The 19448-nt window shown below is 38.2% G+C and overlaps 1 protein-coding gene across 1 annotated transcript in view; it reads right to left on the minus strand.

Moving 5' to 3' along the window:
- Positions 1 to 19448, minus strand: part of EXOC4 (exocyst complex component 4) — an 892087-nt gene that overhangs the window by 746537 nt on the left and 126102 nt on the right. Inside the window, exon 7 of the mRNA XM_044679735.1 lies at positions 19226 to 19400. Coding sequence (XP_044535670.1) covers positions 19226 to 19400 — 175 coding nt within the window. The remainder of the gene's footprint in view (positions 1 to 19225; positions 19401 to 19448) is intronic.

Below are 19448 nucleotides of genomic sequence, written 5' to 3' on the forward strand. Positions count from 1 at the left end.
AGAAGTGGAAACAAAGTAAGTAGACATCAACTGGGGAATGAGTAAATTAGCGACGTGAATACAACAGGGTGTTTTTTTTTCCATTAAGAAACAGTGAACATGAAGAATTCAAAGAAACACTGGAAGGTTCACATAAATGAGTGCTGAAGGAGGAAACCGAAACAGGAGACCAATATATATACAATGACTACAATGAGATGAAAGAAAATAACACTCAAAAGCAGCTGAAATCAAATTAATTGCAATGACCAATCTTGGTCCCAGAGCAGAGATGATTAAATACACTTTCCTCTTATTGGAAAGAAGGTGGAAGGTCTTCAGGGGTAGAAGTGTTATAAAGACTGTCAAATATAATCATGCTGTCAAACAGTTTTGTTAAACTGTTTTTCTTTCAATTTTGCAAGCAGGAATATTTGGAACTGACTAACTTTAAATATAACAAAACGCATTAATGAAGCAAATATAAAGACAGGTTCACTGCTCATAGTGAATTTATAAGATAGTGGGAGGCATAGGATAGCATGCAAAAAACATGCAATATCAACATAAGGCAGTATGTGATATGTCAAAGAAGCTCTAGAAACAAAGTGACATAAGAATGGAAAGAGGGAAGAAATACTTTCTGTTAGAGGATGAGTTCTTAATGATTGTTTGTGTCATGGATCTCTCTAGCGGGCTGCCAAAGCCTATATAGGCATTCTCAGAATGTTTTTAAATGAATAAAATAAAATACTTAAGATTACAAACAAAACCATCTATACCAAAATACAGGTATTAAAATATTTTAACAAGTTCATGGACCACAAGCTATAAATAGTCACAACAGACTTTCATTGAAGCAAAAGATTCAGGTAGGAAAATAGAAGATTACATATAGGTAAAGAGACACTCTGAGTGCTTGCTAACTCCTATAACTTTATGTTGGAAGTTGGGAGGCAGAAGGGGCTTTTGATATGATCTAGGAGGCCCAAAGATGTCGCATGGCTTGCCTGTGTTTTCCTAGTCATTAAGTGGCAGAGTCTGGATTCAGACCCTACCTATGTGCTCCTAAGTTCAAGGCTCTTTCCACTAGCCTGGGCTGCCAGATTTTGGATGATCTCGAAGGAATTTAAAATTTAATCTATAGGCTATCAAGAAGCATTGAAGATTTCAAACCTAGGAAACAACAAGCAACATTTTAGGAACATGTTTTCCCATAGAAATAGAAGGAAGCATGGAGAAGAGTCTGGCATACACAACATCATCATTATCACCACTTACAGAGTTTAGCTCTTACAGCAGATGTTTTTCATCTTAACAGAAGTCTATTTATACTGCCAATTTTATCCAGGGCAAAGTCTGAGTCAGTGGTCACTTAGTCTGGTATACATTCTAGTGGAGGAATTTTGTGAGGCCAGAGGAAGGTCCAACAAAAAATCCTGCTTACTAGAGGATTTAACCAAGGATTTCATACATTTTTGCAGCTGTTCAATTCCAGACACCCATCAGAACAGAAAAATGGTGCTCCAGTCACCTCTGCAGATCAATTTAGACATTGTCAATCTCAGCAGCATTTAAAATGGGCCATGTTTATAAAACCAAGAGATGCAATTCCTTTTTTGATCACAATAGGTGATCAATTCAGCATCATAGGTGCAAAGTCTGAGAAAAAAAAGAATGAAAAAGACCTAATGGGTGATTCATTCAGTATCCCTTCTGATATCACATTCCATCCAGAATAGCTTCAAATGTCCAAAGAAATGCAATGCCAGTTCCCCTAGAGAGTATCCCACTGTCCAACAGTTCTCACTATCAGAGATTTCCCTTGGCATTACCTACAGTCTGGATCTGATTCCTTTCTGCTGTACCTTATATATGCCCTTTTGGGAAGATGACTAATTAATTAATTCCCCATCTTTCCTTATATCTGCATTTTTAAAATGCTACAAATGCAGTCATTTACAGTTTTTAAATTTGGACCTGAAATTCCCATAAAAAGCACATTACCTGCATTAATTATTTTCTGTGTAAAATCATTTCCCTAATCATCATTTAATAAACATAACACAGGGAGATGGCTTGATATTTGAGAATGTGTTCTATTCTGCTGGTTTAGGAGACAAGCCTAAAACAGTGTAAATAATTTTGGGGTCCTTGAAGAAATCTGTTGGTTCCTACAATCTATAAAACTTCAAAGAATCTATTTATTATCACCTGTGAAAATGCCAAGGTAACTCCACTGAAGCATGTAGATTAAACTACTGAAAATTATTAGGAGGGCTGTAACTCACTTCCAGTTTAACAATGTTATTTCAATGGCAGTTTATAGCCCCAGTCAATAAAGGTTACCATTTTCTTCCCCTTGAAAGAACCAAAGAGTTGTAAAGGGTGTCAGAGGTCATCTAGATCAAGCCTATACCTGAACAGGAAAACATTCTACAATAGGCCTGAAAAGATGCCAATAATCCCAGTTTAAAGATTCAAATGTTGGCAATCTCACTAACTTCCAAGGTAGCCCATTCTTATTTTATTGTTCTTCTTTCATTTCAGTCTCATCCCACTCTTTGTGATCCTACTTGGGATGTTCTTGGCAATGATACTAGAGTGATTTTCCATTTCCTTCTCCAGTTCATTTAACCTATGGGGAAATTGAAGTAAACTGGGTAAAATGATTTGCCCAGGGTCACATAACTAGTATCTGAGGCTGGATTTGAACTCAGGTCTGCTGCTGGCCCTAACTGTTTGGAAGTTTTTCCCTTATATAGAGCCAAAAAGCTACCATTCTATGCATACCATTCACTCAAATTTTGTAAGCCACACACAAAATCTTTTCTTAGTTTAATTCCTAAATTGTTTTGGCTCCTCCTGGGAATCCCACTCAACTTGTCTGTATGATTTTGGTACTGATATGTCCAAAACTGAAGCAAATGAACCATATGCCATAACCAGACCTCTATATAAAGAGACTATCACTTCTCAGCTTTCTGACGTTATTCCATTTTGAACACTGGCAAAAATAGCACTTGCCTTCCTCAATGCCATATCATGTTGCTAACATACTAATCTGCTGTCAATTATCACTCCTGCATGTCCCCAGTGAGGACAGCTATCCCTCACAAGAGCTTTCTTCATTTGCTGCAGCACACTTAGCAGCAAGTTCCTTATTACTAAGAGCTAATTATTTTAAGTGCAATATTTTTTATTTTCAATATTTAAAACACTGCAAAAAGCTTTACTTAGTTAATCCATCTTATAATTTTATGTTAGACTCCAGACAGGATCATAATAAGGTTTACCCCTGAGACATAAGTTATTATCAACACCCACATGTATTGGTGAAAAGTCCAAGACAGGAAAAATCATCCATCACCCTTCATTTTCATGAAGGTGAGACAGCACATATAGGGAAGGGTTGGCCAAAGGGTGATATTTTGTTTTTAAAAGTTACCAAAATAGTTAGTAGAGTCACGAGGAATTAGAACACCTTTAATAGGAGCAATGACAGACTTAAATTGATTATAGTTCTACAACTGGAAAGGGAGAGAGGGTTATGTGGCAGTGCCATAGCACCTGACAAGATGGTTAGAGACTGAAATGAAGCAAGGCTGGAGCTGATCTTATTGACTTGGGTAACCACCAATCACAGCAACAGTCACCCAAACACAGCAAGTCCAACATGAAAGGGTTCAATCATGCTGGGCCTAGTTTTGAGTTTCAGGGGCATTTCAGCTAGTGAGAGAGCCAGGAAATTAAATCTTCCAAATATACATTCTATGCAGCCTTAGCTTTTATGGACATTCCATTTTAGCTCTACCCCTACACATTTAAATTTCACTGCCCAGTCACTACCCTAAATCCAACAGCAACTTCCTTTCAAACAAATTCTTCCTACTAGCTTCCATATGTATGTCAATGGCACTATTATCTTCCTTATCACCCCAGTTCAGTCATCTTTGATTTATGTGTCTTCTTCAATCTTAACATTCATCAAATTCTATTTTCTTTTGAAATACCTATAAATCTATGCTTTTTTCCAAAAGCACTACATGCCATATTTTTAAAATTTTACCAAATCTATTAAAATTTTTGAAAAATTCCCCAAAGCAACTGAGAGTTAAAAAAAGATAACTAGGAGTTTAAAAACAAAAGACTGAAAACTACTGATGTAGTATAAACCATGAGACACAGACAATCAGATTAAGCACACTGAAAAAATAGATTGAATTGTATGGACTTTACATAGTCAAAAGAGGTCTTGCCTCTGACTCAGAACATTTAAAGCTTCTTGCCACCATTTAAGCATGGCAACTCAACCCTTCTCAGCCAAGAGCAGCACCATTCTGAGAGAAATGCTCACTATTTCTTTCATTAGCAGAATCCATTCAACTAATGGCCAAACTAGAAAAAATATTAAAGCAGCAAATTTTTCATTGCCTTTCACCTCAGAAGATTTGAGGTTAAAATCGTAAAATATTAATATAGTGAAACTTAAGTTTCCACTCAATGTTAAAATTAAACTTTGCATAATCAAATCACAGTCTTAATTCAGATTCCCTTTTTATTTTCAATACAGTACTTTTTGCCCCATAGCAAGAATTCTAGGCAAAGATAAACAAATACTGGAATGACTTCAGCCACTACTAAAATGTAGCCCATCAATGGAGAGGCAACTCAGAAGAGGACTGACTCAATCACTGCCTCTAAGGCATAGCAGTGGCATTTACAATCTGGGCTCTTTGCAGATAAGTGCTATACAAAAACAAGGTTCATTGGTCATACCCAATACTGTTTTACCTCCCCCCCAAAAAAACTCCAGTACAATAATAAAATGTAACTACCACTCTGGCCAACCACAGAATTAGTCATTTCAGAATTTATAAAATTTAGAGCTTAAAGCAACAAACCTAAGATCTCCTCTAGTCTAAGTGCCTTATTTTACAGGTATTCGTCACCACCACCATCATTGTCCTTGTCCACAGGGCAAACACACCAGTTGCAATCCTGACTGCAATGCCAATTAGTTATACAACAATGGACATCTAACCTCCATGCGCTTCCGTTTCATCTAAAAATGGTGACAACAATGCCTGTAGCGCCTCCACATCACAGACTTGAGGCTCAAATGAGTTGGTGTAGATAAAGCTCTTTGTAAACATCAAAGTACTATGTAAATGTCAGTCACTGCAGTAGCTGTTATCATGGTGACTGTTCCTAATCATCATGTGCTAAATGCTGGACCTGGAGTCAAGATGGTGACCAACTTTGAGGGATTTCTAATCCATGGAAGGAGAGAGAACAGAAGACAAACAAAAGACACATCCCAACACGTGGAAGCATGTCAAAGAAATGACAAAGAGAACAGACGCCACAACAGCTCAGAGGACAGAGAGATGCCACATTTAGATTAATTTGTGAAATAGCAGACAAATCAAGAACGAGATGAATTAAACAAGTTCTAAAATGAGGAATCCAGGGACTTTCCATAACAAATTCATTGATCACCAATCTTGGTGGTCATTGTGTTATTAACAAAATCAAATTATTATTCCTTCAGAAACATACAAATTCTAAAAAAGGATAATACTTAAATACTGTAAAATACTTAATTTCACAAATGCCCACTGAAGAATATCCCCTAATTCCAAAACACTGTATACAAGATGAATTTCCTAATTCTGCACGGCCCTCTAAATGATATCCCCCTAGCAGTACAAAGTCTGCCAGAGCCATCTGATTTGGTTTTGTAAAAAAAAAAAAATCAATCCTGATGATCCCGTCTGCTCACCGCATCAAGAATAGCATGTACTCTAATGCACGGAGGACATACAGGGTGACGGCAGCAAGTGGTAGAGGAAGAAGAAAAGGTGTGGTATTGGAAGACGTAAACATTAATACAATCCTTTTACAAAAATTACCTCCAAATGGATGTGCCACTGAGAAACTGATGTATGTAAAATGTATGTAAAGTAACACCTAAAGTACAATCACATGCCCAAAATAAGCAAGACAAGAAATAATGTCACATCATTCCTTGCTGTGACTTCTTGCAGAAGACAGGGGAGGATTCTGGAAAAGAGAGCACTAAAGAATCAGCCTAACATTTTACTACACTGAGAAATGATAAACAAAAACCTAAAACAGTTCATTTTGAACCTGCTGAACTGCTATGAGCCCAATATTGTTACAGTGCCAGTTTTTAAAATGTAAGATACATACTACTTCATAATTTCAAATCCATTTCACTTTGTTAGAAGAAATTTGTAAAATCCTTTTAAATAAATGGCGACACCACAGAAAAGTATTAGAAATAGGGTTAGAAATGAGTGACCTTCACAATTAAAGAAGAAAATCTACATAACAGGAATGCTGGGTACAATTTTTTGGCTTCATCGCGACAGGGAGACAGTTGTACCAAAGAGTTATCTGAGGCACATCTCAGTTAAATGACTTTCCCAGAGTCACACAACCCTAAGTAGAGATGCACAATGTGAACTTAGGCTTTTCTGACTCTAAGAGTGGTAAGCCTTTCACTACCATATGCTCAGTTGTTCAGTCTGGTAAAGATACTAGAGTGGTTTGCCATTTCTTCTCTATCTCATTTTCCAGATGAGGAAGTTGAGGCAAACATGGTTAAATGACTTGCCCAGGGCCACACAGCTAGTGTCCAAAGCTAGATTTGAATTCAGGAAGATGAGTCTTCCTGACTCCAGGTCCAGCACTATATTCACAAAGCCCATTCCACTAACTGCCCATTCCACTATCATATTTCACTTCTCAAAGGCAAAATATAGAATTTACATTTCATGGCTCAGTTTCCCCAAGAATAATGGTACTAATGTGACAAATGATAACAGAAAGATTTTAATGAAAAGATATATAAAGTAGTTTTAGTTCCTTAAAACAAAGTGACAGATAAAATCCAGAGTATAATATACCGTAACAGTTGCCATAAACTCAATGTGTAACAATTCTAGAGAGAAAGAGTCTTATTTCTGCAAATGTTTCTATAATGGCCATTGCTTTCATCTGACCAAACCTGTTAACATTTCCTGAGCTGGATATACATTTCAATCCTCTCCAACTAATTAAGCATACGAAAGCAAGAGTAGAATGTTGACCTTTATTTTGTAACGAAGACCCAGCAGAAGTTTCACGTCAGTGCAGCTCTGGTTCAATTACTAAAAGGGAACTCGAAGAAGTCAATCATGACTATTTTCTTAACTGGAACCAAAGGCTGTTTTGAATCAAATGAGCTAAAATATTTTCCCACATAGACAACATGGATTATGCATCATTATAATTAAAGCCATACCAGGAAATAAAATTACCTAATGTCCCACCATGGTATTTTTACCTTTCTTTTTATTCATGGTGCCTGACATATAACAGGTCATTAATAAATGCCTGCTGAATAAATGACTATGAAAGGCAGCATGCAATTTGCTGATAGAGACTGGCCTTTGAGTCCTAAATTCAATTCTCACCTCTGATACATACTGGCTGTGTGAGCCAGAGCAAATCACTCAAATAATCTCTCAGAACCATAAGCAATTCTGTAATTCAATAACTGAACCAAATAAGCATGTATCAAGATCCTACTATGTGCCAAGCTATGCAGTGCAAATACAAAGACAAAAATGAAACCGTTCTTGCCCTATAAGAGCTTACATTCTATGTACATAGACATTAAATAGCAAATATATACCCAAAGTAATTTCTAAGGGAGAATCGTGGAACTGGGTGAATCAGGATAAGTTTCCTGTAAGAAATGGCATTTGAGGCTTAACTTAAAAGAAAAAAAACTCAGTATTATTATAAGAAAAAAGTAGAGAGGGTATGGAGCATGACTTAATCAAAGGCATAGATCAATAGGTAAAACATACCTGAAATGAGCAGCATGCACCTTTTCCTGGAATGCAGAAAGCATGACAGACAGTCACATGTAGTAAGGCTGGACCAACCTGAAGGCTGGACTTGGACTGAAGAGAGCTTTAAAAGGCAACCTGTATTGTACTCTAGAGGTGAGAGAGCCACTAGAGCTTTCTGGACAGGGAATCACATTGTCAGGTTTGTGCTTTGGGAACCTCAGTTTGGCAGTTGTGTCGATAATGGACAAGAGGCAAAAGAAAATCCAGTGCATAGCTCTCCACTCTGGGTGCGTTTTCAAAAAATGAGATGATAAGGCTCTATCCCAATGTTTTTCACATGATTACAAACCTCTATCATTTCCTATATATTAAAGGCATTTTATATTCCTTGGCCCCAAGCTAGATGCTGATTTATTACTTAACCTTTCTGGGCCTCAATTTCCTCACTGTAAAATGAGGTACTGAGAACTAGCTGGCCTCTAAAGATATTTGTGGGCTCTAAATGTAGGACCAAAAAGTCAAAAATATTTCCTAAGAGTAGCATTCTTGGTTTCTAAATAAAAATCCTTCAAAATCTCAATAAACTCTTTCATTCGATTTAAAAAGCATTTGTTAGGCATCTTCCTGGCAAGGAAGTACACTAGGTACAATGGGGCAAAGATTAAAAAATGAAGCAACAGTCTCTGCCTTGGAGGGCCTTACCCCCTAGTGGGACAAGATTCCTGCCACAACTCCTATACTGGAAAGTAAGCAAACTAAGCAGGAATACCTCAAACAAAACAATGAAGAAAGACAACAAGATGAAGGAAAACCTATCACTAACCTTCTCTCTACCAATAAACCCCAACATTGCTGAATTAGAAGTGAAAAGGACATCTGGGTTACTTTACAGAGAAGGAATATGAAGCCCAAAACAACTAAATGGTTTGCCCACGATCACACAAATAGAAGTTAAAAAGGTATAATTCAAACTCAGGTCTCTTGACTTGCTGTTCAATACTCATTTTCCTACAACATTACTGCCTTTTCAGGAAACTGCTAGCACAAGGGCAGCCAGAGTTGCTTTCTCAGGGTAGCCAGTGTCTATAAACAAGGATGGTCCCTACTAGTAACCCTGGGGTGATTAGGAGAATTTTTGTGGTTTCTGAATCACTCAGTGTGTTGAGGTTCATTAAGATCAAAGCAATAGAACAAATCAAATATTCTACCACTAAAACAAAACAAAAATCTATAGCCTGTACCATACTTGTCATAGGGAGCTGAGGTTAAAGGAATCCCCATAATCACCTCTTAGTTACGGCTTTAAGCATCAATGGTGGCCAAGAATTGGGGGCAAAGGACTCTGTTGCTAATATGTCTAGTTGTAAACAGACCCTAATTTGGGGGAAGTTGTTAGCTTCACAAGTTGATTTAGAGCCTTCGGTTCTCTATCTGAGCAAGACATCATCCTGTGATGAACTTATAGGAAGAGAAAATAAAATCATGAAATCTATAGTCTTTTGTTATTCAGTCATTTTTCTGTCATGTCCAACTCTTAGGGACCCCTTAGGTTTCCTTGGCAAAGATCCTGGAATGGTTTGCTATTTCCTTCTCCAGTTCATTTTACAATGAGAAAACTGAGACTTGCTCAAGGTCACACAGCTATTAAGTGTCTGAGACCAGATTTGAATTTACAAAGATGAGTCTTCCTGACTCCAAGCCTGGTACTCAATCCACTTTGCCACCTGATTATCTCTTTCAAGAGAATGAAGATCCTCAAAAGAACCAGTGCGTTAAACAACTGTCTATAAGGACAACAAAAATGAAAAACTGAGCACATGTAGCCCTCCTCTTATATTATTTGGCCTAAAACACTGTGAGGAATTAACTTTACTTTTTTTTTCTTAAAAATCTTTATCTTCCACCTTAGAATCAACACTGTGTATCAATTCTAAGGCAGAAGGGCAGTAAGAGCTAGGCAATGGGGGTTAAGTGTCTTGCCCAGGCTCACACAGCTAGGAAGTATCTGAGGCCAGATTTAAACCTAGGACACCCCATCTCTAGGCCTGGCTCTCAATCCACTGAGCCACCCAGCTGCCCCCTTAACTTCACTTCTAAAAGTATGGTTCTCCCAAATACACAGTATTGATTCTAAGACAGAAGGTAAGGGTTAAAAAAAAAAAAGTATAGTTCTCTATTAGCAGAATAGACAAAGACCTCTAAATAAGTGAGTTCTAGACTTAGACACAGAACAAAAAACGCATTTGTCTCCTGGAAAATGCCCTCCAGGCCCCAGATCAGGATCATTTGTCTTTGCTGCTTTTCTTAACTCAACAGCAGCTTTTAGGCTCCCTGTCCAAGAGGTTAATTTTATCACCATTAAACATTCATGCAGCACTTGACATAACTCAAAGGCTTCACCTGATTTTTATATAGGCTTTCCACATGAATCAACTAAGGAAACTGAGGTATGGAAAGGAAAATGACTGGCCCACGATATCACTATAGATCTCAAAAAGGAGTGCGGCCTAATAGACCACTGAACTTGGAAGGAGACGTGAGTGAATTCCACTTCAAAGGTTTGCTTGCTGTGTGATGACGGGCTAGCTGCTTAAATTTTTGGAGCCTCAGTTTCCTCATCTATAAAACTAGGGTGCAAATATTCCCTAAACATGCCTCACAAGGTCATTGTGAGGACAGGTACTTGGCAAATCTTGAGGGGAAAACACAATGGATTTGGAATCAGTAACATCATCAAGCATTTATGGAGCCCCCAGTGTGTAGAAGGCATAGTGCTAAGCAGTGCGGATGCAGATAAAGACAAGACTTCCCTTGCTATCAAGGAGCTCCCAGTCTAATTGAAGAGACAATGTGTAAGCTACTATGTGCTGATAAAATATAGACAGGACTAAGTGAAGATAATCAACAGAGGGAAGGGACTGACACATTGCCCCCTCTATAATATCTGCTCTCTCATTGTCTGCCTCCACATTGCCTGCAAACATGTCTATAACCTCATCTTAAAAAAAACAACATGGGGGCAGCTGCGTAGCTCAGTGGATTGAGAGTTAGGCCTAGAGACTGGAGGTCCTAGGTTCAAATCCAGCCTCAGACACTTCCCAGCTGTGTGATCCTGGGCAAGTCACTTGATCCCCATTACCCACCCTTACCATTCTTCCACCTAGGAGCCAATACACAGAAGTTAAGGGTTTAAAAAACAACAACAACAAAAAAAAGACCCTCTCTCTAACCATCCATTCTCCTCCCTACCTCTCAGGTCTTTTCTTTCCTCCCTTTTGTGGCTAAACTCCCAAAGAAGTGTCTCTAGAATCAATTCCTCCCCTTCCTTTCCTCTCACTCTTTCTAAATCTCTCAAACTGGCTCTCAAACTCACCAGTCAACTGAAATTGCTCTCTCCAAAGTCAATGATTTTTTTTTTATTTGTCCAGGCTAATGGTCTTTGCTCAATCTTCATCCTTCTTAAGCACTCTGCAGTTCTTGACACTGTCAATCACTCTCTTCTCTTTGATACTTTTTTCCCTAAGATTTTGTTGGCATTGTCTTGTCCTGGATTTCTGCATCTCCTCCTACCTGGATGGATGACTGTTCCTCCCCAGGATCTTCATCCAAATTATGACTGCTAACCAAGGAGGAGGCGGGCCTCCCACAGTTCTGAACTCTCTTCTCCCTCAACATTCTACACTTAATCTCATCAGTTCCCTTGAATTCAAACATCATCTCTATCTTGATGAAGACTTTCAGAGCTGTTTATTGAGTCTTAACTGTTATCCTCATCTCCAGGCACACATCTCTACTGTACATCTTCTATAAGACATCTCAAAATGGATTTCCCATAAACATCATAACTCAGCCTGTCCAAAACTGAACTCATTATCTTTCCCTGAAATCTTCTCTCCACCAAGCTTCTCTAATACTGCTGGGTACCGCCATCTTCTAATCAAGTAGACTTGAAATCTATGTGTCATTTTTGATGCCTCTATCCATCTGTTGCCAAATCCTATAAATTTTCCCTTTGTAACATATGCTATATGTGCTCTTTATATATGTGTATACATATATATATATTTTTTTTTAATTTACCTTTGTAACATATAACATCTTTGTAGCACATCCCATATGTGACACCGGTATAGGTCCTCATCATCCCATACCTGGACTATTATAATGACCTGCTGGTTGGTCTTGCTGCCTCAAGTCTCTCCCCACTCCCATCCATCCTCCACTCAGCTCTCAGACTGATCTTCCTAAAGCACACGTCTGACTATGTCACAACACCAACATCCCCATTCAACCAACTTGAAGGGTTCCCTATCATCTCCAAGAACAACAAATAACAGCATCCTCTGTTTGGAGTGCAAAGACCATCATAAGCTTCCTACCTCCAACTCAAATCTTCTAACACCTTACATCCCTAGATCTACTCTGCAATCCAATGATACTGGCCTCCTTGCTATTTCTCAAAAGTCACACCATCTCCTGACTCCCAGAATTTTTACGCATCTCTGACACCTGAAGTTCTTTCCATCCTTACCTCTGCCTCCTAGCTTCCTTCAAGTCCCATGTATAACCTAGCCTTCTACAAGAAGCTTTTCCTCACTCCCTCTGCTTAATGTTTGCTAGTAACTCCCTTCTATTAATTACAGTCAAGTCTCCACAAAAGTAAATAATAAATCCCCTAAAGTAGTTGCATGTATTCAAATTCACACCTTTTAAAGTTATAATTATGTAATATATAGGAACAAGTTCCAGCTCAATGGAAACATACAGTGTTAGTTCCAATAATGGGATTGCTTCAAAGAGAATTAATTGTTTACCTCCAATTTATTCTCCACATGTCTTGCTTATACACATTTGTTTGCATATTCTTTCTTCCATTAAATAATGTACTCCTTAAAAGAAAGGACTTCCCTTTTTGCCTTTGCATCCCCAACACCTAGCATATTACTTAATAAACACTTACTAACCAATGGATAATAATCTCAGAGTTGATGGAGGAGAGTAAAATGTAAGACTTGAAAGTTGGGGCAGGATGGAGGGAGGGTGGGAGATTCAAGTTATGAAGGGCTTTAAATGCCAAAAAAAGATTTAATATTTGATCCTAGAGATGATAGGGAGTCACTGGAGTTTATTAAAAGGGGGTTGAGAATTGACATGGACAAACCTACACTTCAAGAACAGGGATAGATGTTTTGGGAAATTTAATGAGTTAAGTTTTAGATATGATAAGTTTAAGATGTTGCAGAACATCTAGTTCAAAAAAGTCCAAAGACAGGTAGAGATGCTCTTCTGGAGGAGGTTAGGAGAAATATTTCAGCAGGATGAGTAGATCAATCAATAAACATGATAAGCCTTTACTATGTACCAGGCATTGTGCTGAAATACCAGAGATGGGGGTAGGGGGTAGGGGGAAGGCAAAAGAAGAGTTCCTGACCTCATGGAGCTTACAATCTAATAGGATTCAAGAATCAAAAACAGAGAGATCATTTTTGAGTATATGGAAGCTGATGAGATCATCAAATGAAATAAGATGGGAGGAAAAATAGAAGAGAGACCAGGAAAAGGCAGTGAAAAATATCTATCATTAGAAGGCTAAACACGGATAAGGATCCAGCGAAGGAGACAGAGACAGAGCTATCAGACAGGTAACGTGCTAAGGATAGAGTTGTCTCCCAGAAATTCAGGAAGAAAAGACTATCAGGAAGAGGGAGAATGGCAGTATCAAAGGCTACAGAGAGGTAAAGAAGAATGAGAAGAACAGAAAGGTCATTATATTGAACAGTTAAGAAATCGTTGGTGAGTTTGGGGTAATCAGTTTCAGCTGGAAGATGACGCAGTCCTTTTTTCTGGTGGCAAAAAATTGGAAAATGAGGGGGAAGTCCTCAATTGGGGAATGACTGAACAAATTGTGGTATATGATGGTGATAGAGAACTACTGTGCTGTAAGGAATGATGAATAAGATGATTTCAGAAAGAGCTGGAAAGAATTCCATGAATGGATGCAGAGTGAAATAAGCAGAACATGGACAACATTGTACACAGTAACAGCAATATTATATGATGAAAGATTTAGCTACTCTCAGCAATACAACAACCCAGGACAATTCTGATGGGCTTAGGATAAAGAATGCTATTCACCTCCAGGGAAAGAACTTTTGGAGTAGGAATGTACATCAAACCATACTATCTTTCACAGTTTATCTGGGTTTTGATTTGAGGGTTTTGATTATAATATGAGTATTCTCTTACAATAATGAACAACTTGGAAATAGGTTCTGCATAATAATACATGCTAATCCAGATCAAATTGCTTACCATCTCTGGGAAGGGGGAGGAAAGGAGATAATTTGGATCTCATAACTTCAGAAAACATATATAGGAAAATATTACAAATAATTGGTAAAATAAAATATCTTTTACAAACATTTTTTAAAAAAAGATAAGGTTGGAATTCAAAGTTTTGAGTGTCAAGAATAGAGGAAAGGAAAATCAGAGGAACTGGGTTCAAATCCTAGCTTTGCTACTTGTGTGACCTTAGGCAAATGTCTTAACCTCTCTGGACTGCAATTCCTCATTTCAAAAATAAAGGCTTTGAATTAGATGGCCTCCAAGCTCCCTTTCTACTCTAAACTCATGATTCTTAAAGCATAACATAAATACAAGCTTGGAATTCACAGCCTCCAAATCTAGGCCACCTCTTAACACAATCAAATGTTTCAAAACTCAGTCCACAACATCTATATGAATTGTTTTGTTTTAAAATGGGACCATTTCTCCAGCAGCAACTTTTAAATTTATTTTTCTAAGGCACAAGAAACAGAAGCACACTTCATTCAAAGTGATCCTGCCATGTCTTTTGTACAGCATGACACAATGGGATGTTTTGTGTTTTCCAGTGAACCTCAGACTTGCATACCTTGAAAGTGTGCAGTCGACAGAATGACAGGCATGCCACCAAGTAGGTGACATTTCAGAAGGTGCTACTGTTGCTCTGAAGGCCAAGACAAGTATTCCTATTATCACAGTTTCCAAAAGAGTATAAACCTGAAAGCAGAGAGCAATGGTGTGAAGTCGAAGGACTGACACCAGGTAGGAGGAAGTTATGACACCCTGTTACTGTGATGGCCTTGTCTCCCAGCTGTCTTTCCTCAGACACAAACATGCTGAGACAAATGAGCCTTTCCAACCACAGGCTGGATGCCACCTGCTGGGTAAGGCATAGAAAAAAATGCAAATTCCACCATCAGCATCTTTTAAATACCAGGCAATATTTTCTTTTCTAAAATTGATTCTGTAAAGGAATGCTTCAATGTTCTGGCAAAATTAAAAAAAAAAGTGATTCAAGAAAGTATCTTTAATTCTATCCCCTAAATGTTTAACTCCTTTAATCAAAAGATGCTGCCTCAGTTATTCATGTTGTTTCCTACTTAGTGGCAGGTGTCTCATTGTTCTTCTCAACCAAATATTTAGCTCTTAAGAGAGCTTATATTACCCCAAAGAGGATTTCACCAACAGCTCTACTTTAGAACGAAATTGGCTATATACATAAAAGTCTACATGAAAATTTAAAACAAAAACACTTTTCCCTAAATGTTACTTACAAACAGACTTTAACCTAATTTATGTTCTAGCCAGCTCTCAGAGCCATCCTTTGTGCCAGATTGCCACTGTGAGATCAAGGGGAAAAAGAGATAGTGCTGAGGACTCTACCTCAAATTAAATTGGACAGGTATTCATGGTGAATATCCTTGCATGTGTTCAATGAAATGGAATAGGCATGTCCACTGGAACATTTGTGCATCTTTTAAGATGCTAAGAAAAAAACAGAAATGATTCTCTCTCTCTTCCTAGCTCTTGCCAACTAAAAAAGTACACATTAAACCTCTCTACTGCCCAAGATAATATCCTATGTCCTGCCTAATAGAAGAATAAATTACTGGGGCAGCTGGGTGGCTCAGTAAATAGAAAGCCAGGCCTAGAGACAGGAGGTCCTGGGTTCAAATATGACCTCAGACACTTCCTAACCCTCTGGACAAGTCACTTAACCCCAATTGTGGAGTGTTCATAGCTCTTCTGTCTTACAATTGACACTTGGAATCAATTCTAAGACAGAAGGTAAGGGTTAAAAAAAAAAAAAGAATAACTACTTACTAAGTTAACTTTGAATAACTGAACACTTCTAGAAAAACAAAGTTCCCTGACACCAGGCTTGCACTTTTTGAACCCATCTTGTACCATCCCCAAATTAAACATTTTAAAATTTTGTCTTTTTGTCACCATTCCAGTTCAAAAATCTTCAAAGGGGGGCAGCTGGGTAGCTCAGTGGATTGAGAGCCAGGCCTAGAGATGGGAGGTCCTAGGTTCAAATCTGACCTCAGACACTTCCCAGCTGTGTGACCCTGGGCAAGTCACTTGACCCCAATTGCCTACCCTTACCACTCTTCTGCCTTGGAGCCAATATACAGCATTGACTCCAAGACGGAAGGTAAGGGTTTTAAAAAAAAATCTTCAAAGGCTGCTCATTGCCTCTGAGACAAAGTATAAACTCCTTAATATGTTTCCAATTTTACCTTAAATGACTTCCCTGTATGGACCCATAGCTCAAGCAGGACAAACTCATTGTTTCCAATATGTTTGGTCTACTCCCTCCTCCCTCCCTTTCTTTTCACTCACAAAGTGTCCTTCCCCTCTTCTAAAGCTAAGTGGATCTGAATGACTAGAGACTGTGTTCTTCCTCAGGGCAGCTCCAGCCTTTCTTTGGCAGGTATTACACAATGATTTGGCTGTTTCCCTTCCTAACCTTTGCACTGCATTTCACACAACATCCTTCCATCTTGCCTGCTCTCGATTTTCGTGTTTTCATGGTGCTACCTTCTACTAGCTCCCCTCGGATCTCTCTGATTTGCCTCTTGGTAGGTCTTCCTCCAGGCTCTGTCGCCTAATCTTGCAGCATTCTCTTCATAACCTCACCAGGTCCCACATGTTTATTATTGTTGTTCAGGCAATTCAGTGATGTCTAACTCTTCATGAGTTCCTTTGGAGTTTTCTTGGCAAAGATACTGACGTGGTTTGCCATTTCCTTCTCCACCTCATTTTACAGAGGAGGAACTGAGGCTAGCAAGGTTATGTGGCTTTCCTAGAGTTACACAGTGAGGAAGTATATGAGGCTAGACCAGAACTCAGAGAGAGAAGTCTGACTGTCTCCAGACCAGCACTGTATCTATAGGGTTACCACCAGAGATTTAATGATCATCTAAATGCAGATGACTTCCACATGAATATTTCAAGTCTCTCTCCTGAGCTTCTGGCCCAAACTGCCTATTGGATACAGAATGTTTCAGACACATCTAAAACTCAACATGCCCCAAGCTGAAGTCATTCCCTTTTTCTCTAAGCTCTCCCCATCCCTCTTCTGAACATTCCTATTTCTGTCGGAGGCCCCACCATCTTCCTGTCTCCTAGGTCAATAACCTCAGAATCATCCTAGCCTCCTCAACCCATCAATACTAGACAAATGACCAAATCTTATTGCTTCTAGCCACACAAGATCTCTCACATCTGACCCCTTCTCAAAGTCACATATCTACCACCTTTAGCCCAAGCCTTCACCTAGATTATTGCAATGACCTCCTAAAGGGCATCGCTCCCTCATTCCATCCATCTACACACTGCTACCAACGTCATCTTACTTCAGTGCAAATCTGACAAGGAATCACTCCCTAACTAAAACAACTTTGGTGATTTCTTGACCATTCCTAATTGCTACTGCCTTCATTCCTAAGCTACTTTGTATCTACATACAATACATAAACAACTATACTAAGATTTTTGCGATACCCTGTACTTATTACATTTATTTATTTTAGGTTTATATTGCATATATTTATTTTTGTACTTTTTATTTCCCCATTAAAATAAAAGCTGCTTGCAAACAGGAACTGCTTCTTTCTTTGTACCTGTATTCCCAGTGCCTGGAACCTAGTAGGAATCTAAAATATACCTAATGATAATTTGAGGACAATGACCATGTCAGATCCTTTTTTCTGTATCCTACTGGTGACGTTTCTTTACTGACTAAATATCTACTACTGCTCAGAGCAACTGATGAACTTGAAGAAACTAAGTCTGATAAGCTCTAGGAAGCTAACTCGTCACCACTATCATTCTAAAACACTTTATGACCCAGCTGTGTGACCCTGGGCAAGTCACTTGACCCCCATTGCCTACCCTTACCACTCTTCCACCTATGAGACAATACACCGAAGTACAAGGGTTTAAAAAAAAAAAAGAAGTAAAACACTTTATGAGCTTGTCGAGAGGAATTATCTTGAATACGGAGAGCTGTGCTGGTAAGCAAACGGTACACACAAAGAACAAATTTGGGTTAAAGGAACTATGTCTAAATTGATGATGAACAAAAGAAGAAAAGAAAAGAAGAAGGAATATAAGAAATTTTCAAAGGAAAAGTAAATCATTTTGCAATGTGGAACCTTTATCCTACTCTTAAAAAGACAAAACAGCATTTAATTCTATGGTTAGCACAATTAACCTATGGTCTATTCTTCATTGATCAAATAGCTCATAATAATATGACTGTGAACAAGTCATAATGCTCCCAATATAATTCAAAAACTGCAAAATGTTCTAAACCACTACTAACTCCTGGACAGGTCTGCGAGAAAATGTACATTATCATATAATTAAAATAGATAAAATACTATCGATAATTTTGCTGTGGAAAATTTCAGCACTTCACCGAGGTTTCATGTTCATACTTTGTCCCATGTAATTTGAGATATAAATTTACAATGAATGAGCTATATGGAGAACGAGAAAAATGAAAAGTGCAATTCAAAAGACTTCATAATAAAATAGACTATGGACATAATATCCCATCAATATCAATTTGTAATTCCAGTATGCATTAATAGAGATTCATTTCTTAAATATATAGCTCATCATGCAAAAAGGGAGCAATTATGTACTAATTCATTAATTAGAATCTTCCTCATACTTATATAACTTATACTGAGATAACCCTATCAAAAGAACTTGCACACAAGTTCATATTGTCCATAAAACAGTGAGATGTGCAAGCATAGCAATTACAAAATTATGCAGGAATGTGGCTGATTTCCATGAGTAAAAGGGCACAGCTAGGAGTCAGGTGGATGTCTTATACCATCTGAAAACCTGTGAAACCATAAACTACTCTTGTTTAGTGAGAAAACCTGGTCATAAGATATTTGATAGCTAATTGATGTCCATGGCAACACCAAGATCACCAGATAATTAAATTCTCTTCTAAGCCTATTCCCATCATCAAAGGTACTTAACTAATATCCTATTCAACACCCATATCTTATGAAAGAGAATCTCACCTGCAGGACATCTTGTATCTTGACCCAAACATCTGCCATATCATACAATTTGATGTCTTCATGCTGAGTTGATGGAGGCACAACAGTCTGCTGGAGGTATCCTAAGACTACAGAATGCGCAGCAGCCACAGCATTAAACTTGTCAAAAAGAAGCTCCAGAAGCTCTAGAAGCAATCTAAAATATAACAGGAGAAATGGTTTTCATTTTGAGTCATGAAAAAAA

Source organism: Gracilinanus agilis, chromosome 5, assembly GCF_016433145.1.
Source record: "Gracilinanus agilis isolate LMUSP501 chromosome 5, AgileGrace, whole genome shotgun sequence".
Lineage (NCBI taxonomy): Eukaryota > Metazoa > Chordata > Mammalia > Didelphimorphia > Didelphidae > Gracilinanus > Gracilinanus agilis.